Source organism: Lutzomyia longipalpis, chromosome 3, assembly GCF_024334085.1.
Source record: "Lutzomyia longipalpis isolate SR_M1_2022 chromosome 3, ASM2433408v1".
Classification (NCBI taxonomy): domain Eukaryota; kingdom Metazoa; phylum Arthropoda; class Insecta; order Diptera; family Psychodidae; genus Lutzomyia; species Lutzomyia longipalpis.
Window position 1 is genome coordinate 7,697,624 of NC_074709.1, and position 14,539 is coordinate 7,712,162.

At 32.7% G+C, this 14,539-nt stretch overlaps 3 protein-coding genes across 12 annotated transcripts in view; all 3 read right to left on the bottom strand.

Annotated features, from left to right (window-relative positions):
• The window catches only part of LOC129791903 (probable hydroxyacid-oxoacid transhydrogenase, mitochondrial), a 294,221-nt gene that overhangs the window by 76,309 nt on the left and 203,373 nt on the right, over positions 1–14,539 (bottom strand). The gene's annotated exons all lie outside the window — the stretch shown is intronic.
• The window catches only part of LOC129791802 (liprin-alpha-1), a 178,184-nt gene that overhangs the window by 76,309 nt on the left and 87,336 nt on the right, over positions 1–14,539 (bottom strand). The gene's annotated exons all lie outside the window — the stretch shown is intronic.
• The window catches only part of LOC129791783 (protein encore), a 45,841-nt gene continuing 44,010 nt past the window's right edge, over positions 12,709–14,539 (bottom strand). For all 10 annotated transcript variants that reach the window (XM_055830274.1, XM_055830273.1, XM_055830280.1 and 7 more), the window contains 2 exons: positions 14,161–14,269; positions 12,709–14,084 (listed from right to left, as the gene is read on the bottom strand). In XM_055830274.1, coding sequence (XP_055686249.1) covers positions 13,981–14,084; positions 14,161–14,269 — 213 coding nt within the window. In that variant the 3' untranslated portion in view covers positions 12,709–13,980. The remainder of the gene's footprint in view (positions 14,085–14,160; positions 14,270–14,539) is intronic.

A 14,539-nucleotide genomic window follows, 5' to 3' on the forward strand; every position in this document is an offset into this window, starting at 1 on the left:
CGCGAAGTAGAAAAAAAAAAGTAAAGCGACATCACAATAAATTTTGTCGCTGTAATCCTTTCTTGTTGACTTGCGCCCCCACCATGTGCATTTGCCACGCATTGAACTTAATTGTTGGCTCAATATATTTTATGATCAAGTGCAAGCTTCATTTTTAACTCCGTTCATTGTGCGTCTGCCATCCGCAGAAATGATCTTTTCTCACCAGACTCAAATTGATCTTCTTTTTTTTTTTTTACTACTTTTGGGAGAGAGTTTCAGCACACCCAATGAAAATGTGTGACGAAAGAAAATCAACTCTTTTTTTAAAACTTTTTCTTTAAAGTTCTGTGAGAATTTATTTAAAATGAGCAAAATTCTAACTAAAAAATTTTACATTTAGCTTCAAAGTTTTCTAAAACATTAATTGAAATCAACTTACAAAAAAAAGTTTACAATTCATTTAGTGTTAGGGGAGACCAGGGCTTAGACAGTCATGCAAAAGGTTTAACCCAGATTTGCCTATCTTTTGTTGTTGTATCTACGTAATTTTCTTTATCGACTTTGAGTACATAAATGTGTCATAAAACTTTTTTTTTTTATTTGCACAAAATTAGAATAAATCCTACGATTATTGGGAAAATTCTAGGATTTCTTAAGTAAAATTTCAAGAATTCTGGATGAAAATTAACTATTTTTGATGGCCCTATGGACATGAAGTTCGTGGTTCGTGGCCGTAAAATACTAAAATTAAAAAAAAAACTATTTTGGACGATTTTTCAAATAAGATTTTGTGAAAATTTTGAAAGGTTCCTGAGAAAATCTAGATTAAGAAGAGTTTTTATTATTTTTAACTGTAGTAAATTTTAGCGAAGAAAACCGAGAAAACAGTCAAAAGAAATGAAAACGGGCCACATATCTGCCAGCAATTTTATTGATAATTTTTAAGAGAAGCTTTCCTTTCAATTCAAAATAAATTTAAATTCTTATTCAGCCCTCCTAGGATTTTTTTTTGAATTTTTTTTGTCTGACTTCAAAATAGTCTAGAAAATTCAATTCTCAACCGAAATTATAGTTTCGCTCAAGAAGTTCTAAAACTCTTCCTTCAATCATATCCATTTTATAAAAAAAAAACATTTTTTATGCTATCTTAATGCAGTTAAAGTCAATAAAGGAAATAAATTGTATGGGAAAGCGGCTCAATTCCGACTTCCAAAGATCCGCATAGAATAAATAAAAAATGATATAAAATAAAAAGCAATTTTCTTAAATTTGGTATCATTTTAAAGTCCATTTAATGCTCTTTTAACACTATAACTTTCTTCATTTAAAATTTATTCAGTTTTAAGTAATAGCGGATTGAAAAAGGCCTTAAGAGGTCCTAATTGGGCCACGTTCCCCTTCTAAATACAGTAAGGGGGAAATCTCAGTTAACTAAAATGACAATTTTTTGAGGAAACTTTTTTTTTATTAAAATCAGTTAAAGAGTTTAAGTCGAAATATAAAATTGAAATTTTAACGCTTCACGCCAGCTTTGCAACATAACCTCTTTCATTCTATTTTATCAATTTTTCTTAATAAAATTATTACAAAAAGGCGGACAAGTTTCCTAGCTCTAGCTCCGTCTTACTGCCTTTCTTACGTTTCTCTGCCAATTAAAAAAAAAACTTATTATATATGTAGGAATGCAGTAACTCAAGAGGATAGATTTAAAGAAATCCAATATGGCGGCCAAGAGAAAAGATATAACTGAAGTTTTTTGAATTTTTTTCAATGCAAAAAAATCTTTTATATAAAATTAAAATTAATTTAAATATAGACATTGCTATCACAAAGAAAGTCAAAATCCCCTTGAGAGAGTGAGAAAATTTCGAGTAGGAGTGGGGGAGGAGTGCCTAAATTGCACCCAAGTGGATTTTTCTTCCACACATGGTTCTTCCAAAAAGAAGAAATATTATAATGAAAAAAAAATTCCGCCACACAGTGTGTTGAAATTTTTCAATGGTGTTGTCTTCTTTCACCATGGAAACATTGTGCTTCCCTCCACCGCGATCCGTGGCACACACATCGCGATCGCGGGGACCACAAAAAAAATCATTTAGATTCAAGAATGGTAATGAGAAGTTGAACGTTAAAAAATAAGAAGAGAAGAGTCAAAAACTCGTCGCTCCCTGTAGCGATCGGAGAGATGATTATACGGTGATCGTGCTTGGTCCACACCCACGATCAAGATCGTGGTAATCAAATATTTAACGTATTTTTTGTCATTGACTTTTTTTCCTTTCAATAAATGGCGCTCGGTGTTCTCACATTATGTATGTATGTCTTTGCACAGATAAAAAAAAACAGCACACACTTTTGCTTGCCGGTTAATCACGATGGGTGGGAAATGTGCGGGTGATGAATTTTCTCCTTCATGTGTATATAGTTGAATGATCAAGTTCCACCTAACCTCTTTCAGGCTATGTCTGATTTCGATTTTAATAAAATTTGGTAGCACAGACAAAGCCTAGGAGAGGCTAGATTTTTCTTGAAGCTGTCTTTCTCTCCTCCCATCATCTATGGGATGATTTCTTGTGATTCTCCTCCTGCCACGCGACACTTTCTTTCCACCATTATTGCCAACACCAACTGGGTTGTGAATTCACGCGCGAATTTCCAACGACTAAAAGTATCACACGCTGCTCAACTTTCCCGAAGTTGCCAAAGACGACGCGCGGCAGTGTGAATGCGGAGAAAGAGGCACAAGAAGATTGTGGAATAAATAAATTTATACAGCGAAGACGGAGGAAAAAAAAGTCAAGTAACCTACCCACAGAGACTGTGAGTTAAATGGGTATAAAATCCTTTATCAAGTGCAAGCCGGAGCAGCGCACGCCGCTCATGGGAGGACCATTTTTGTGTACCAAGATCAATTTGTTGTAACACACGCGCGCGTTGAGAAGGCAAATTGAAATGTAGCACACGACACACACGACACAATCTCTAAAATTCTCTCCTAATTCTTCGTTTTTTTTTTCTTTACCTCCATACAAAGCAACACTGATACAGGTAAAATTAATTAATTAAATGAAAAAATAAATTCAATGTCAAATAAATAAAATCCAATGAAATGTTGGCGATGGAAAACGAGCACGACTGCATCCGCCGACAACTTGAGACAGAGTGAATTTTTGCATTTTTTGATTCTGGTCTTATTGAAAATCGACGACCTTGACAATTTCGGATAAACCGCGGGCGCGAACAGCGATGCAAACATATAAATTTTTTCTCCTCTCAGCCACTATATATATAAAAATTTTTTGGTGTGTTCCCAACTTTCAACCCGAAATACATTGAAATATACGAAAAAACGCGCCACACTCTTTTTATTATATTTTACACATTTTGTATTTTTGAGACGCGCACTGTGTTGCCTCGTCCAAAAGAGACTGGTTAAACTTTTTATTTTTTTTTCACCCAACTCTCAAAACACACACCAAAGAGATTATCACGACGATCAACATAGAGACAACGCCACACGATCGCGCTCTGTATTGGATAAAATGTACCAATGGGTGGGTGAAAAGTTTCCAGACTTTTATCTCGCACGGTTGTGAAGAAAAAAAATGAAGAAGAAGTTTTTAAATCTAAATCTTCTGATCTAGCTTTAGCTAAGTAATATAATTTTAAAAAATTTCAAAGTAAACATTTCTTTAAAGACTATTTTTTTTGTTTATTAACCCTTCGAGGATCGATAATTCTAGCTCAAAAGTTATACCCTAATTTTCTTTCAAAATGAAAATGTTTTTTCAAGTTTTCTTCTTTAGACAAAATTAGAATGATAGAACTTCCCTACACTGAGATGTAGAATTTATCACAAATTGTTAAATTTCTATGACGATTTTCCTAAAGGAAAATTTTAAAAAGACTTCTAAAATCGTTTTTTTTTAAAGGATTCTTTAATAATTGTTTTATTATCACATTGGCGTCATCATTAACATCAAAAGATAAATAAGAACAAAATCTTGAACTTCTTTGAAGAAAGTCAGTCAATCTTAAGATTTTATAAGTTTTTCTAAGATTTTTCAAGTTTTCTTAAGATTTCTTAACATTAAATTTTCTTTTAAGATTGTAAGATTTAAGATGTAAGCTTTCTCAAATTTTCTTAGGCTTTCTGAAATCAGGCTAAATGTATATTTTTCGATGCATGAAAACTATCAAAAAATATGCATGTAACCCGATTCAACCTGACTTAAGAAATGAGTTTTTCTTGAGAAAACTTAAAACTCAATAATTTTCCTACAGTAGTAAACTCGCGAGATTTTCCAGAAGTATTTTCTTTTCTCGCATCCCACTTCCCCAATATTGCACGTAATCAATTTCTACTTATAAATAAAAATTTACCATTAAATGATTTTCCAAAGTTAGGCAAATTTCGCGAAAAAAAAAAAGAAATGGACATTTTTTCCGAATTAGAACATTCTTATGGAATTCTTAACATTCGGGGCAATCGTTTATCTCTTTTCTTTCTAACGCCTAAAGGTTCATATTTTTGGGAAATAATTTAATGGCAAGTTAAGAGAATTAAAAATCCTACAAAATCATATAATGGAAAATTGGTTAATTTGCAATATTGGGAGAATGGGAAGCAAAAGAAAAATTTATTGCAGGAAAATTTCGCGAGTTTTCCACCGTAGGAAAATGGGTAAAACATGCATAAAGTTAAGCTTTTCTATTGCTTTTCGTGAAGTTCGTGTATTTCTCAGTGATTTTCCAGAAAAAGGCCTCATTTTTCTTGAGTGTTTTTAACAATACCCTACGACAATTTAAAAACAAAAATTGGTTACGTTTTAAGGAACAGAACCCATATTAAAATGAAAACATTATTAATTGGCATCTTCAAACTCTATTTACATAAAATTGAATAATTTTGGATTTTCAAAGTCATTCGCGGGGATAAAAATTACAAAATTTTCCATAAAATTTTTTTTAAATTTAAATATGCTAAAGAGATCCGAAAACTTTTCAACCTCCCCGCGCACTTTACGTGTGTTGTCTCATCGTTGACTTTTTCTCTTTCCACATTCAGTGTTTCTCGTGGCCAAAAGAGTTGATATTATGTATGGTATAATATGAATGTATAAATATATATGGAAAGAGTATTTAATTAAGGAGGTTTAAAAAGAGAGGGAGACGCACACTGTGATGATCTGTCCACAGAAAAGATCATATTAGAGCAAATGAATACTTTAACATATATTTAAAATATAAAAATGTCCCCCAAGTCCACAATATAAAAAAAAATACCTGTTTTCCTCACTTATATGGCGCATAAAAGTTCAATCAGTAGCACAACATCATCACGATTTCTTGATTAAACAATGTTATGCTTTTTTTTTCTTTAAATCTCATCGCATTCCTTTGGGATTTCCTTAAGGACTTGGTGCGGTGATCATTGAGGGAAAAAATGTTTTGAGCTTTGTGAATTTCCAACAAGAGAAAATATCTCGTGCCCATGGAATTTCCACAAGTGATGAGGAACGTGGAAAAAAATTATATTATACACGAAATCGGTACACAAAGACCCACAAGTCATTTTCAAGTTATTTCCGTTACTACAGTCGTGGATGTCGTTTTCTCATTTTTATCGCGCGCGCGTTTCTCCTTTTAGTCAAGCTCGAATCTTTCGGGGGGGCTTCTCGTTTGGCCGTGTGCTCATCTGCGAGCGCGGAAATTAAGCACCAAAGAAAGATGGTTGAAGCTTGAAAAGCAGAAAAAAAGAAGTCCACAGAGAACCATAATTCAGTGAGACCCACAGCCCAAGTTATTTGGAAGACTGGTTTTTTTTATATATATGCGGACGATCTTACAAACAAGTACCCAGGCGCGATCACTATCCTCCTCTGGATTTTGCGACGCGTTTTTTCTGGTGCGGAGCATGGCGCACAAGATATTTGCGCGAGATGTTAATAAAATTCTAGTGCAGCAGCAGCGTCTCATTTTCCACCCCATAACTCAGGGAATTGTGAATTTGGGTTGATGGATATACTATGTATGTATATATATGTAACCTATAGATGGGCTAAAAATAGGATTTTATGGCCTCTGTGGGGTACAAAAAAAAGACAGAAGGATCACTGACAAGTGCATGATGGCTAAGAAGGCAAAGAAGGTTGCAATTATGGGCTATAAGAAATTTCCTCAATAAACATTCCACCCAACACTGTGGGGAAGAGATTTAATGAGAAATTTGAAAGCTCTCAAAAGCTCAACGGATATTTCGTTTTATATAATTTTTTTCTGTTAATTTATTCATTTTTTTAAAATAAAAATGAAATTCATTGAACATTTCCTTATAGAAAAAAATCTGAATTGATCTCAAAAATATATATCTAGATTTACATAAAATCAAAAGCTCTGAAGTTGAGCTATATATTGTATGTAGTAAGAGGATGGCCCAGATGTGACCTTTATCATTTGCATTCACTTTTAAATGAAAATTTTAGAGAGTTTTCATACAAATTCATTCAAAATTTAAAAAAAGTTTAGGGGAGAACGGGCCAAAAAGTTGTTTAAGGATCTAAAAAAAAGCTCAATACAATATAGCTAAACGTTTCGCTTTATCTCTTTGGGAAATATTTTTTACTAAACTCTCCCCTATCTACATTTAAAAAAATCAATTCAAATTATTAAAGGAAAAAATCACTCCAAAGAGACATAATGCATAATACGTGAAGAATTTAAAAATGCGAATTTAACCTTGACCATTCCAAAATGTATTTGAGAGAGTTTCTCACATATTGCCGGGAATATGGAGAAGGCAGCTGAAAAAAATCCACTCAGCAGTATTTCTTGAGAAAACTAATACATTTACCTCCACAAAAATAAATATAGATATAAAATAGCGTTGACGAAAAAGCTCGACTAAAGAGTCATTTATTTCTCAAGACATTTTTTTTCCTGCTTGCTCTTCTATGGAGAGAGATCCAGCAAAAGTATTTTGTGATTATTTTTTCTAGATTTTTACAAATCAAAAGAAATCTAGAAGATTGAAAAAATTGAATTCAATTTTATTTTCAACATCTGAATTTCTTTTGAATTTAGCAGGAAAAGATGGGAAAGAACTTTGAACTTGACGAATTTTTGTAATATTTGTCCAGCAGCTCTAAAGGCTTATTTGTTCAAATATTTTTAATTGATATATCATGTAAAATCTAAGGAAAAAAGAGGAAATCTCAATATTTATCTTGCTAAATTATTACTCATTTTACTGACACACACACACACACACGTCTATTTTGTAAAGTCAACTATATGTATTTGTAGTGCTATGAATAAAGATTTTTATACAAGAAATTCGTTGAATATATGGAACTATAACTGGATTTATTTATTACTGGTCCAATTACTTATTTTAATTAGTTTTTTAAAAACAGAATAAGTCAAAAAACTTTTGCAAAAAAGCTTTAGGATTTCTATCTTTTGTAGAACACGAGATATGGACGAAAGATTTGCCACAAAAATAGCTTTAAGACCTTTTAGCGTCACAAAGCTTCAAACTTTTTATTCTAAAGGGCGGAAGAAAGGTATATAAAAAGCTTTGAAAGCTTTGAAACAATGAATCAACCCTTTCGTGTACAATTGGTTTAACGCTGACAAAAACAATATATTTCCTTCAATTTTAAATAATTCAATAATTTTTTCTAAAATGGAAATGCGTTAAAGGAGCTTATTCAAGGTTCTATGGGCGAAACATTATGTAGGAACATACAGTAAAAAATTCGGTAAAATTTTTCCATAAAATACAAAAATATACATAATGCTGTCATCGTCCATTTTGTCCCTTTAAAGGTTTCAAGCCATTCATGACAATGTTTCACAGCTACAAACTCATCTACGAAATGTTTTCGCGAATATTTTGAAACATTTAAAGAAACTTATTGCCTAAGAACTGTTCTGTAAATACCTGCTTTTCTATGCTTTTATGTTTCATATAGACGCAAAAACCATCTCAAAAGTCATTAAATTTTTCCAATTTTTCTTTTTAATTGTTTTTTATAAAATGAAATTCCAAGAAAACGCTGATAAAACTTATCATTATTTTGCATTATTTGGATCAAATGTTTATTCAAGAGCGAAACATTTTATTTTTGTAGAATTTAAGTTTATAATCATTATTTTTTTGGTTAGAAGTGCGTTGAATTTACGTAAATGAAATCAATGATGACGTTACTACTAAGAATCGCTTTAGAATTATTATCGTGATTAAAAGATTGCATGTTTCAATGTTTTTTTTATGTTTCATGTGGACACGAAAGGTTAAACGTATTTTGAACATTAAAACATGCCGTCTTTTTTATTCTATAGAATTTTTCAAGAAATATTTGTCAGTAATAACGTCTTCTTTGGCTTCATTTATGTAAATTTTATACAAATGTAATTAGGAAAAACATTTAAATTCACATCAAACTTGGGAAAATTAAATGTTTCACGTTTCGATTAACCACTTGACATCCATGTGAAACATGCATTTTTTTATTAGAATATTTATTCATCAAAAAAGAATTACTCATTTAAAACAATTTCTTTGACCTGTTTTACGTAAAATTTAACGTATTTCTGATATTAGAAAAGTTACGCTTTGGGCAGCGCATGATCACAATGGTCCTCAATGTGTTAACGTATGACTTAAAGAACGCGAAAGAGTTCAATATACCTACCTTCAATTATTTGTATCGGCGGTAGTGGCATTTATCCTCTGAGCTCTAAAGGGTAAACACGGCAATGCATTTAACACTTGGAAGATCGAGGTTTCTAACCTCAAAAGTTTAACCTTCATTTTCTCCCAAAAAAAAATTTTCCAAGTTTTCTTTCGACGATCTTGAAGTAATGAAACTCCCCTATACACCGATGTAGAAATTATCACGAAATGTTTAATAGATTTTAATTCTGTGGCGATTGAAAAATGTCGAGCTAGCCACTGTGTCCAGCAAAATCCTCCATGGGTTAAAAGGACTCTATTCATTTTAAACAAAACCAATTATTTTGAAAATAAAGGGGTTAAATAAAAAACAAAACTCTTTTTGTCCGTTAAAATCAAAGTAGTGAGCAACTCGTGAGAATCTGAGCAGATTATCCATCAAAATAAAATTAAACAAAGTACTTAACTAGTTTAAAAAAAAAAAGATAAAATATTGTGTCTGCTCGTCACAGTCTACGATCGTATCAAGTCAAAATAAAATCCAGTGAGCAAAATGGTACCATTCACCGGTTAATGACCATAAAACACAAATATTTATTATTGACATGCGAATGAATTGCGCGTCTCATTAGAGAAGTATGTGGTGTATGTAGCAACAACAACAATATAACTTTTTCTGGGCCCCTCTCTGTACAGCGGATGGAACATTACTTTCAAATCATCACCCAGAGTCTAGCCAAATACGCTGATGTCACGCCAATAATCGCGTCTCAAGGTTATCACACCTCTGCATTTTTTTTTCTCTCCATCTCTCAATGTATTGTGATGGCTTCAAACTAACCTGAAGATCATCAACGGGGAATGCGCAGAGTGAATCATATGGCGCAGGAGAAATCTCTTCTCTCTTGGCTTTGTCCCGCAGCACCAAAGCACGATTAATTAGTAATGGTTTGTTAATAAAAATTCCAGACAAAATAATGTAGTAATAGAGGACAAAGTCAGTAGACGGCGAAACGACTTCTTCACCTGCAAATGGGCAAAGAATAAAAAAAATCCCGCGAGTTAAAATAAATCGTTGCCATTTTGCAGAAAAAAGGAACCAAAAAAAGTCCGTTACGTCTGTTTGGTGGAGAGAATTTAATATAAACATGACATTGAATTTACCTACCAGAGAATGTTAATGTACTTATTGTCTAGCTTTGGTGCCTCCTTAAGAATAAAGATCTCACGAATTGATATGTTGCGTGTACATATATTATTTTCATTTCAAATGTCCTTGAGCGGTATTTTCATATCAAATTCAAAGTTCATAACTCCCACCGCGCAGCACATTGTGTTTGTGCTATAACCATAATTTTGTTGCGAGACAGAGCGCTGAAGAAGAAGAAGAATGCCAACGGTTAAAATATAGGAAAGACTGGGGCAAATTATTCCGTCAATTTGCTGAGTTCTCGAAAAGAAAGAAATGTTCCTCAACAGATTATTTTGTTGTTCAGACTCAACCGTATAAACACAACATTTATTGGCGACGAGTAATGTGGTGTGCGTGAAAAAAAAGAAGTTATGGCGCAAAGTGGCCAAGCAGCAGCTTCTGTTAGTACTCCAGGACACTCAGGATGGGTAGGAGTGATGGAATCTTCATCCCAGGAGAGGAGAATGATCCGAGAATTAACCGCGGATGAGGGAAAAGTTCCTGCGTTGATCACCCTCGCAATTAATTGGGGCAGTACACCCCGATGCCATTTTGAGAGCAAAATGGGGCAAAATTAGCCCCAAAGAAAAACGTTGAGGCAGAAAGGTTCACATTTTTTGAGCGGCGCCAACTTGAAGATGAAACAATCAGTGAATTGTGTCGGAAATACAAACCATGGAAAGGAAGTGTAACTTCCAGAAATACAGAAAGAAGTCCTTCGGCGACAGAATCATCTGTGGGATGAAATCAATAAGGATCCGCCAAAGATTATTAGACGAAGAGAAACCATAAAAACAACAGAAAGAAGTTCATACACTGGCCAAAAAAAACTTCCTCTTTCGCAGAACAATTTCGACCCATTTCATCTTATAGAGAATAAAGAAAAATAGAAAAATCGGGAGAAAAAGTCCCCAATTTCCACTGAAATCACATAGAAAAATGTAAATGAAGATTGCCAAAAAAAATTCGAATATTTCGACACCATTTGCAATTTTTGTCCATCTAAAAAATGTTTAACACTCGGAGGACCGGGCAATTTTCACTTACGCGGAGGATGAAATTGGACAGAATGACCAACGGTTTTTTTTTCAAACATTTCAAGAAAATATGGAAGATTGCATTTGCAAAATAACTATGCGTGCATATTTTATTCAATTAATGGGGGGATTTATTGCGCTTCGCGCAAATTTTGGATAAAAAAATATTATAATGGAAGTTTGAAATCGATAGACAATCTGAAATATTGGTTTTTATGGGTGCGCTGAAACCACTTATCAATCTCAAAAGAAAACAATTTATGGAGGCTACCTGAAGGGTTTTTTTTAGATTAATCCTTGTATTTGCTTATTTTAAGTATTGAATTTTCCGGAGTTTTTATGTAAAAAAAAAGTAAACAACACTTTGACAATTGTGCAAAAGAGTATTTCGACGTGCCCGAAGATTATGAACCATATTCCTATTTTTTAACACAGGAGTATGGTTCATAATCTTCGGGCGCGTCGATTTTTTTCGAAAAAAAAACCGTTGGTCACGGTGACCATTTTCATCCTCCGCGTATATTTTCGACTTTGACCTTAATTATCTTTTAAAAAGCAAAATATTTTCCGGATTTTCTTTAGCCTAACTTAAAGTAATTGAAATTCCCTACACATAGACGTGGTATTTATCACGATAGGTTCAATACATTTTAATCTATGACGATTTAAAAACTCGAAATGGACACGGTGTCCACATAAATCCTCTAAGTGTTAAAAAGTTTTTGAAAAATTGTCGCGCATTTTCCGCGGAGGTTTTTTCAAATTAAATAGATTTATTACAAAAAAAAATGACTCCTAAAAAGAATAGTCGCCAATGAATTTCTAACCTAAATTTTTTAAATTTAATAGATAAATTTTATTAATCTTTTTTTTTTGTACTTTAAGAGCACAGAAGTACTTCCGGAAGCGTCGGCAGGGAACCCGCGTCTATAACAACTATCTATTAAGTAGTTGTTTGAATTCGGCTGGATTAAGACGCGGGTTCTCTGCCGACGCTTCAGGAAGGAGTTCTGTGCTCCTATAAAGTCTCATTTGTTATCATTTTTCGTCGGAGAAACTTGTCTCATAACTAAAAAATGCTGGCAACTATTCTGTTTACAAATAACCTATTCTAAAGAATATTTGTTTGAATTTTCAAGGCTCTAACTTAAAAAAAATATTTTAATAAACTTTCTGTACATCCTAAACTGCATAAGAAAGCAGCAAGAGGGCGTTAAAATTCAATCAATTGGTCAAGCTGTTTAGCAAATATGGCGGCCTAAAGCAAAAAGTTGTTTTTTTTTTTCGGGATAACTCTAGAACGGCTTGACCGGATTTCATCGAATAAAACTCAAATGAAACGTTACAATGAGCCCTAAAAAAATGTCTGACTCATTGCAAATTCCAGAAATTGCCACAAGAGGCGCTAAAATATAAAAAACAAAACAAAACTTGCCTAATTTCACGAAGGAAAAAAATTCTCCCAATCTTAATTATCAATCTTATCGTCTTCCTTGAAATCTATTGCAAGAAAAACACTTTATCAAGGGGAAAGGAATAAAGAAAACTAATATTTGTAGGATTCTTTATATATATATTTCTTGTATATAAATTAAAATAAATACATTTTCGTAATATATTCATCTTAGAGTAACACATTTATTCAACTTGTTTTTTTTTTCCTTCATCTTCTCTTGTATATAGTATATAGAATAGGCAACAAAAAAATTTCTTTCAACTTTTTTAATTTCACTTTTTTTTCATCAATAGTTTATTGATAGATTTCGTTTTTTTTCACTTACTTTTTTTCATTTTAATTTGAAAGAAAGAAAAAAACATACAAAAAGAAAAACAAAATATATTTCTTAAATATAATACATAAGACGAGAAAAATAGCTTAGAAATTAAATAATGATTTTTTTTGTGTTTGACTTTGCATGATTTTTTTTGTATAAAAAAAAAGAAATTCAAAAAATTATTTCGAGTTGTTTTTTTTTTATCTGAGTTTCATGTATTTTTTTTTTATTCACGCATTCACACATCCATCCATAGCTTTCAAAAAATCGTCCAATCAAGGGAAAAAATGGGGGAGTAAAACGAGATCATTTTCCTTTTTTTTCCTTCTTCCTTTTTTCTTCTTTAATAATATAATAGTTGTAATAATAATAAATTTAATTATTAAATTTACCTGCTTCGTCATTTTTTTTATACCATTATTATTTTTTTTCTTTTTCTTTTATTTAATCAGTTATAATGAATAGATTAGGAGTTTTCAAACATAACTTGATGAAATTATTCATTTATTTATTTTTTTTTCTTTATTTATCCCTTTATTTTTTTCTTTTCAATATCTTTTTTTTATTACTTTACTTTTCTATCCATTTTCCTTTTCTTTCTTTCCCTTTTTTTTCATTAAATGTAAGTAAATATGGCAAATTCTCACAGTTTCGGTATATTCTCATACTTTCTCTCTCGCACACACCCTCTCTCTCTCTCCGTTGCACCCCTACACGCACCTACGTCGCTCCTTTGCTCTCCACACACACCACCCCACCCACTCATGCATTCCACCCTCCGCTTGGCAAATCTCCTCAATCTTTGTCGCTTAATTCGTGGTCTCGTCGGGCGGTTGTTTTATTTTTTTTATTTTCATTTAATTCATCTTAATATATTTTCTCTTCTCTTATATGTTTTAATAACTGTTTTTTTGTAGATTTTTAAATTTATTTTATAATAGGTGTATATTTTCATGTATTTCATTTTTTTTTCATTATTTCTTTTACTTCATAATGCAATAATAATTTTTATTTTGTTTAATATTAAAAATATTCTAATTCACTCTCATGTACGCCCACACTGTCCCACCATTACATTCACCCCACCCCCCATTCATCCCCCAAATCCCCCCCACCCAGTTACCCATCGAACCACCCACCCCACCCCACACTATATACCTTCTTCTTCTTCTTCTTCTTCTTTCCACCCGTGCGGAAGAACCTGGAGCATGGAAATATTTCTTTTATTTTTTATTCATTTTTGCCACTAATTCAGTTTTTTCCCCTTCAGCTCCCTCTTAACTTGGCAATACATAACACACACACTCACACACCTTATCTAGGTCCCCCAGATGCCGCCACCCCGGACGGTGGATGACCACCCTTGTTGCCTTTATAGCCACCTGAATGCGCTGGACGTGGCCCCAAATGACGTGGTGCTATTTATGGATTTAAAAATAAAATTTTCCCTGAAAGATTTTCTTTTTGCACAAAAAGAAAAAGAATTTTTCTCACCTGGCAGCATCATATTCATCGGATACATTCCTGGAGCAATGGGTGTTAGGGGTGGTGGACGAACATCCGATGGTGGCGATCGACGACTTGATGCTAATCCCATTGTTGGCTAAACCACCCCGGAAGGAAAAGAAAATTCAAAAGGAATTTGTAAGAAAATTGATTAAAAAAAAAAAACAAATTAAAATTAAAAGAAAATATTAACCCTTTAAGGACTATTGTTTGCTGGTAATTTTTTATTTTTTAAATCGCATTATAAGACACTCAAGTATCCTCTTTTTTTGTGTATAGACCAGGAGGGAGTTTTGAAGTCTAAACATTAAATATCTAAAAAATTTAGGCAGTTCAGGTAAACTTTGAAGGTTACGGTAAGATTTGA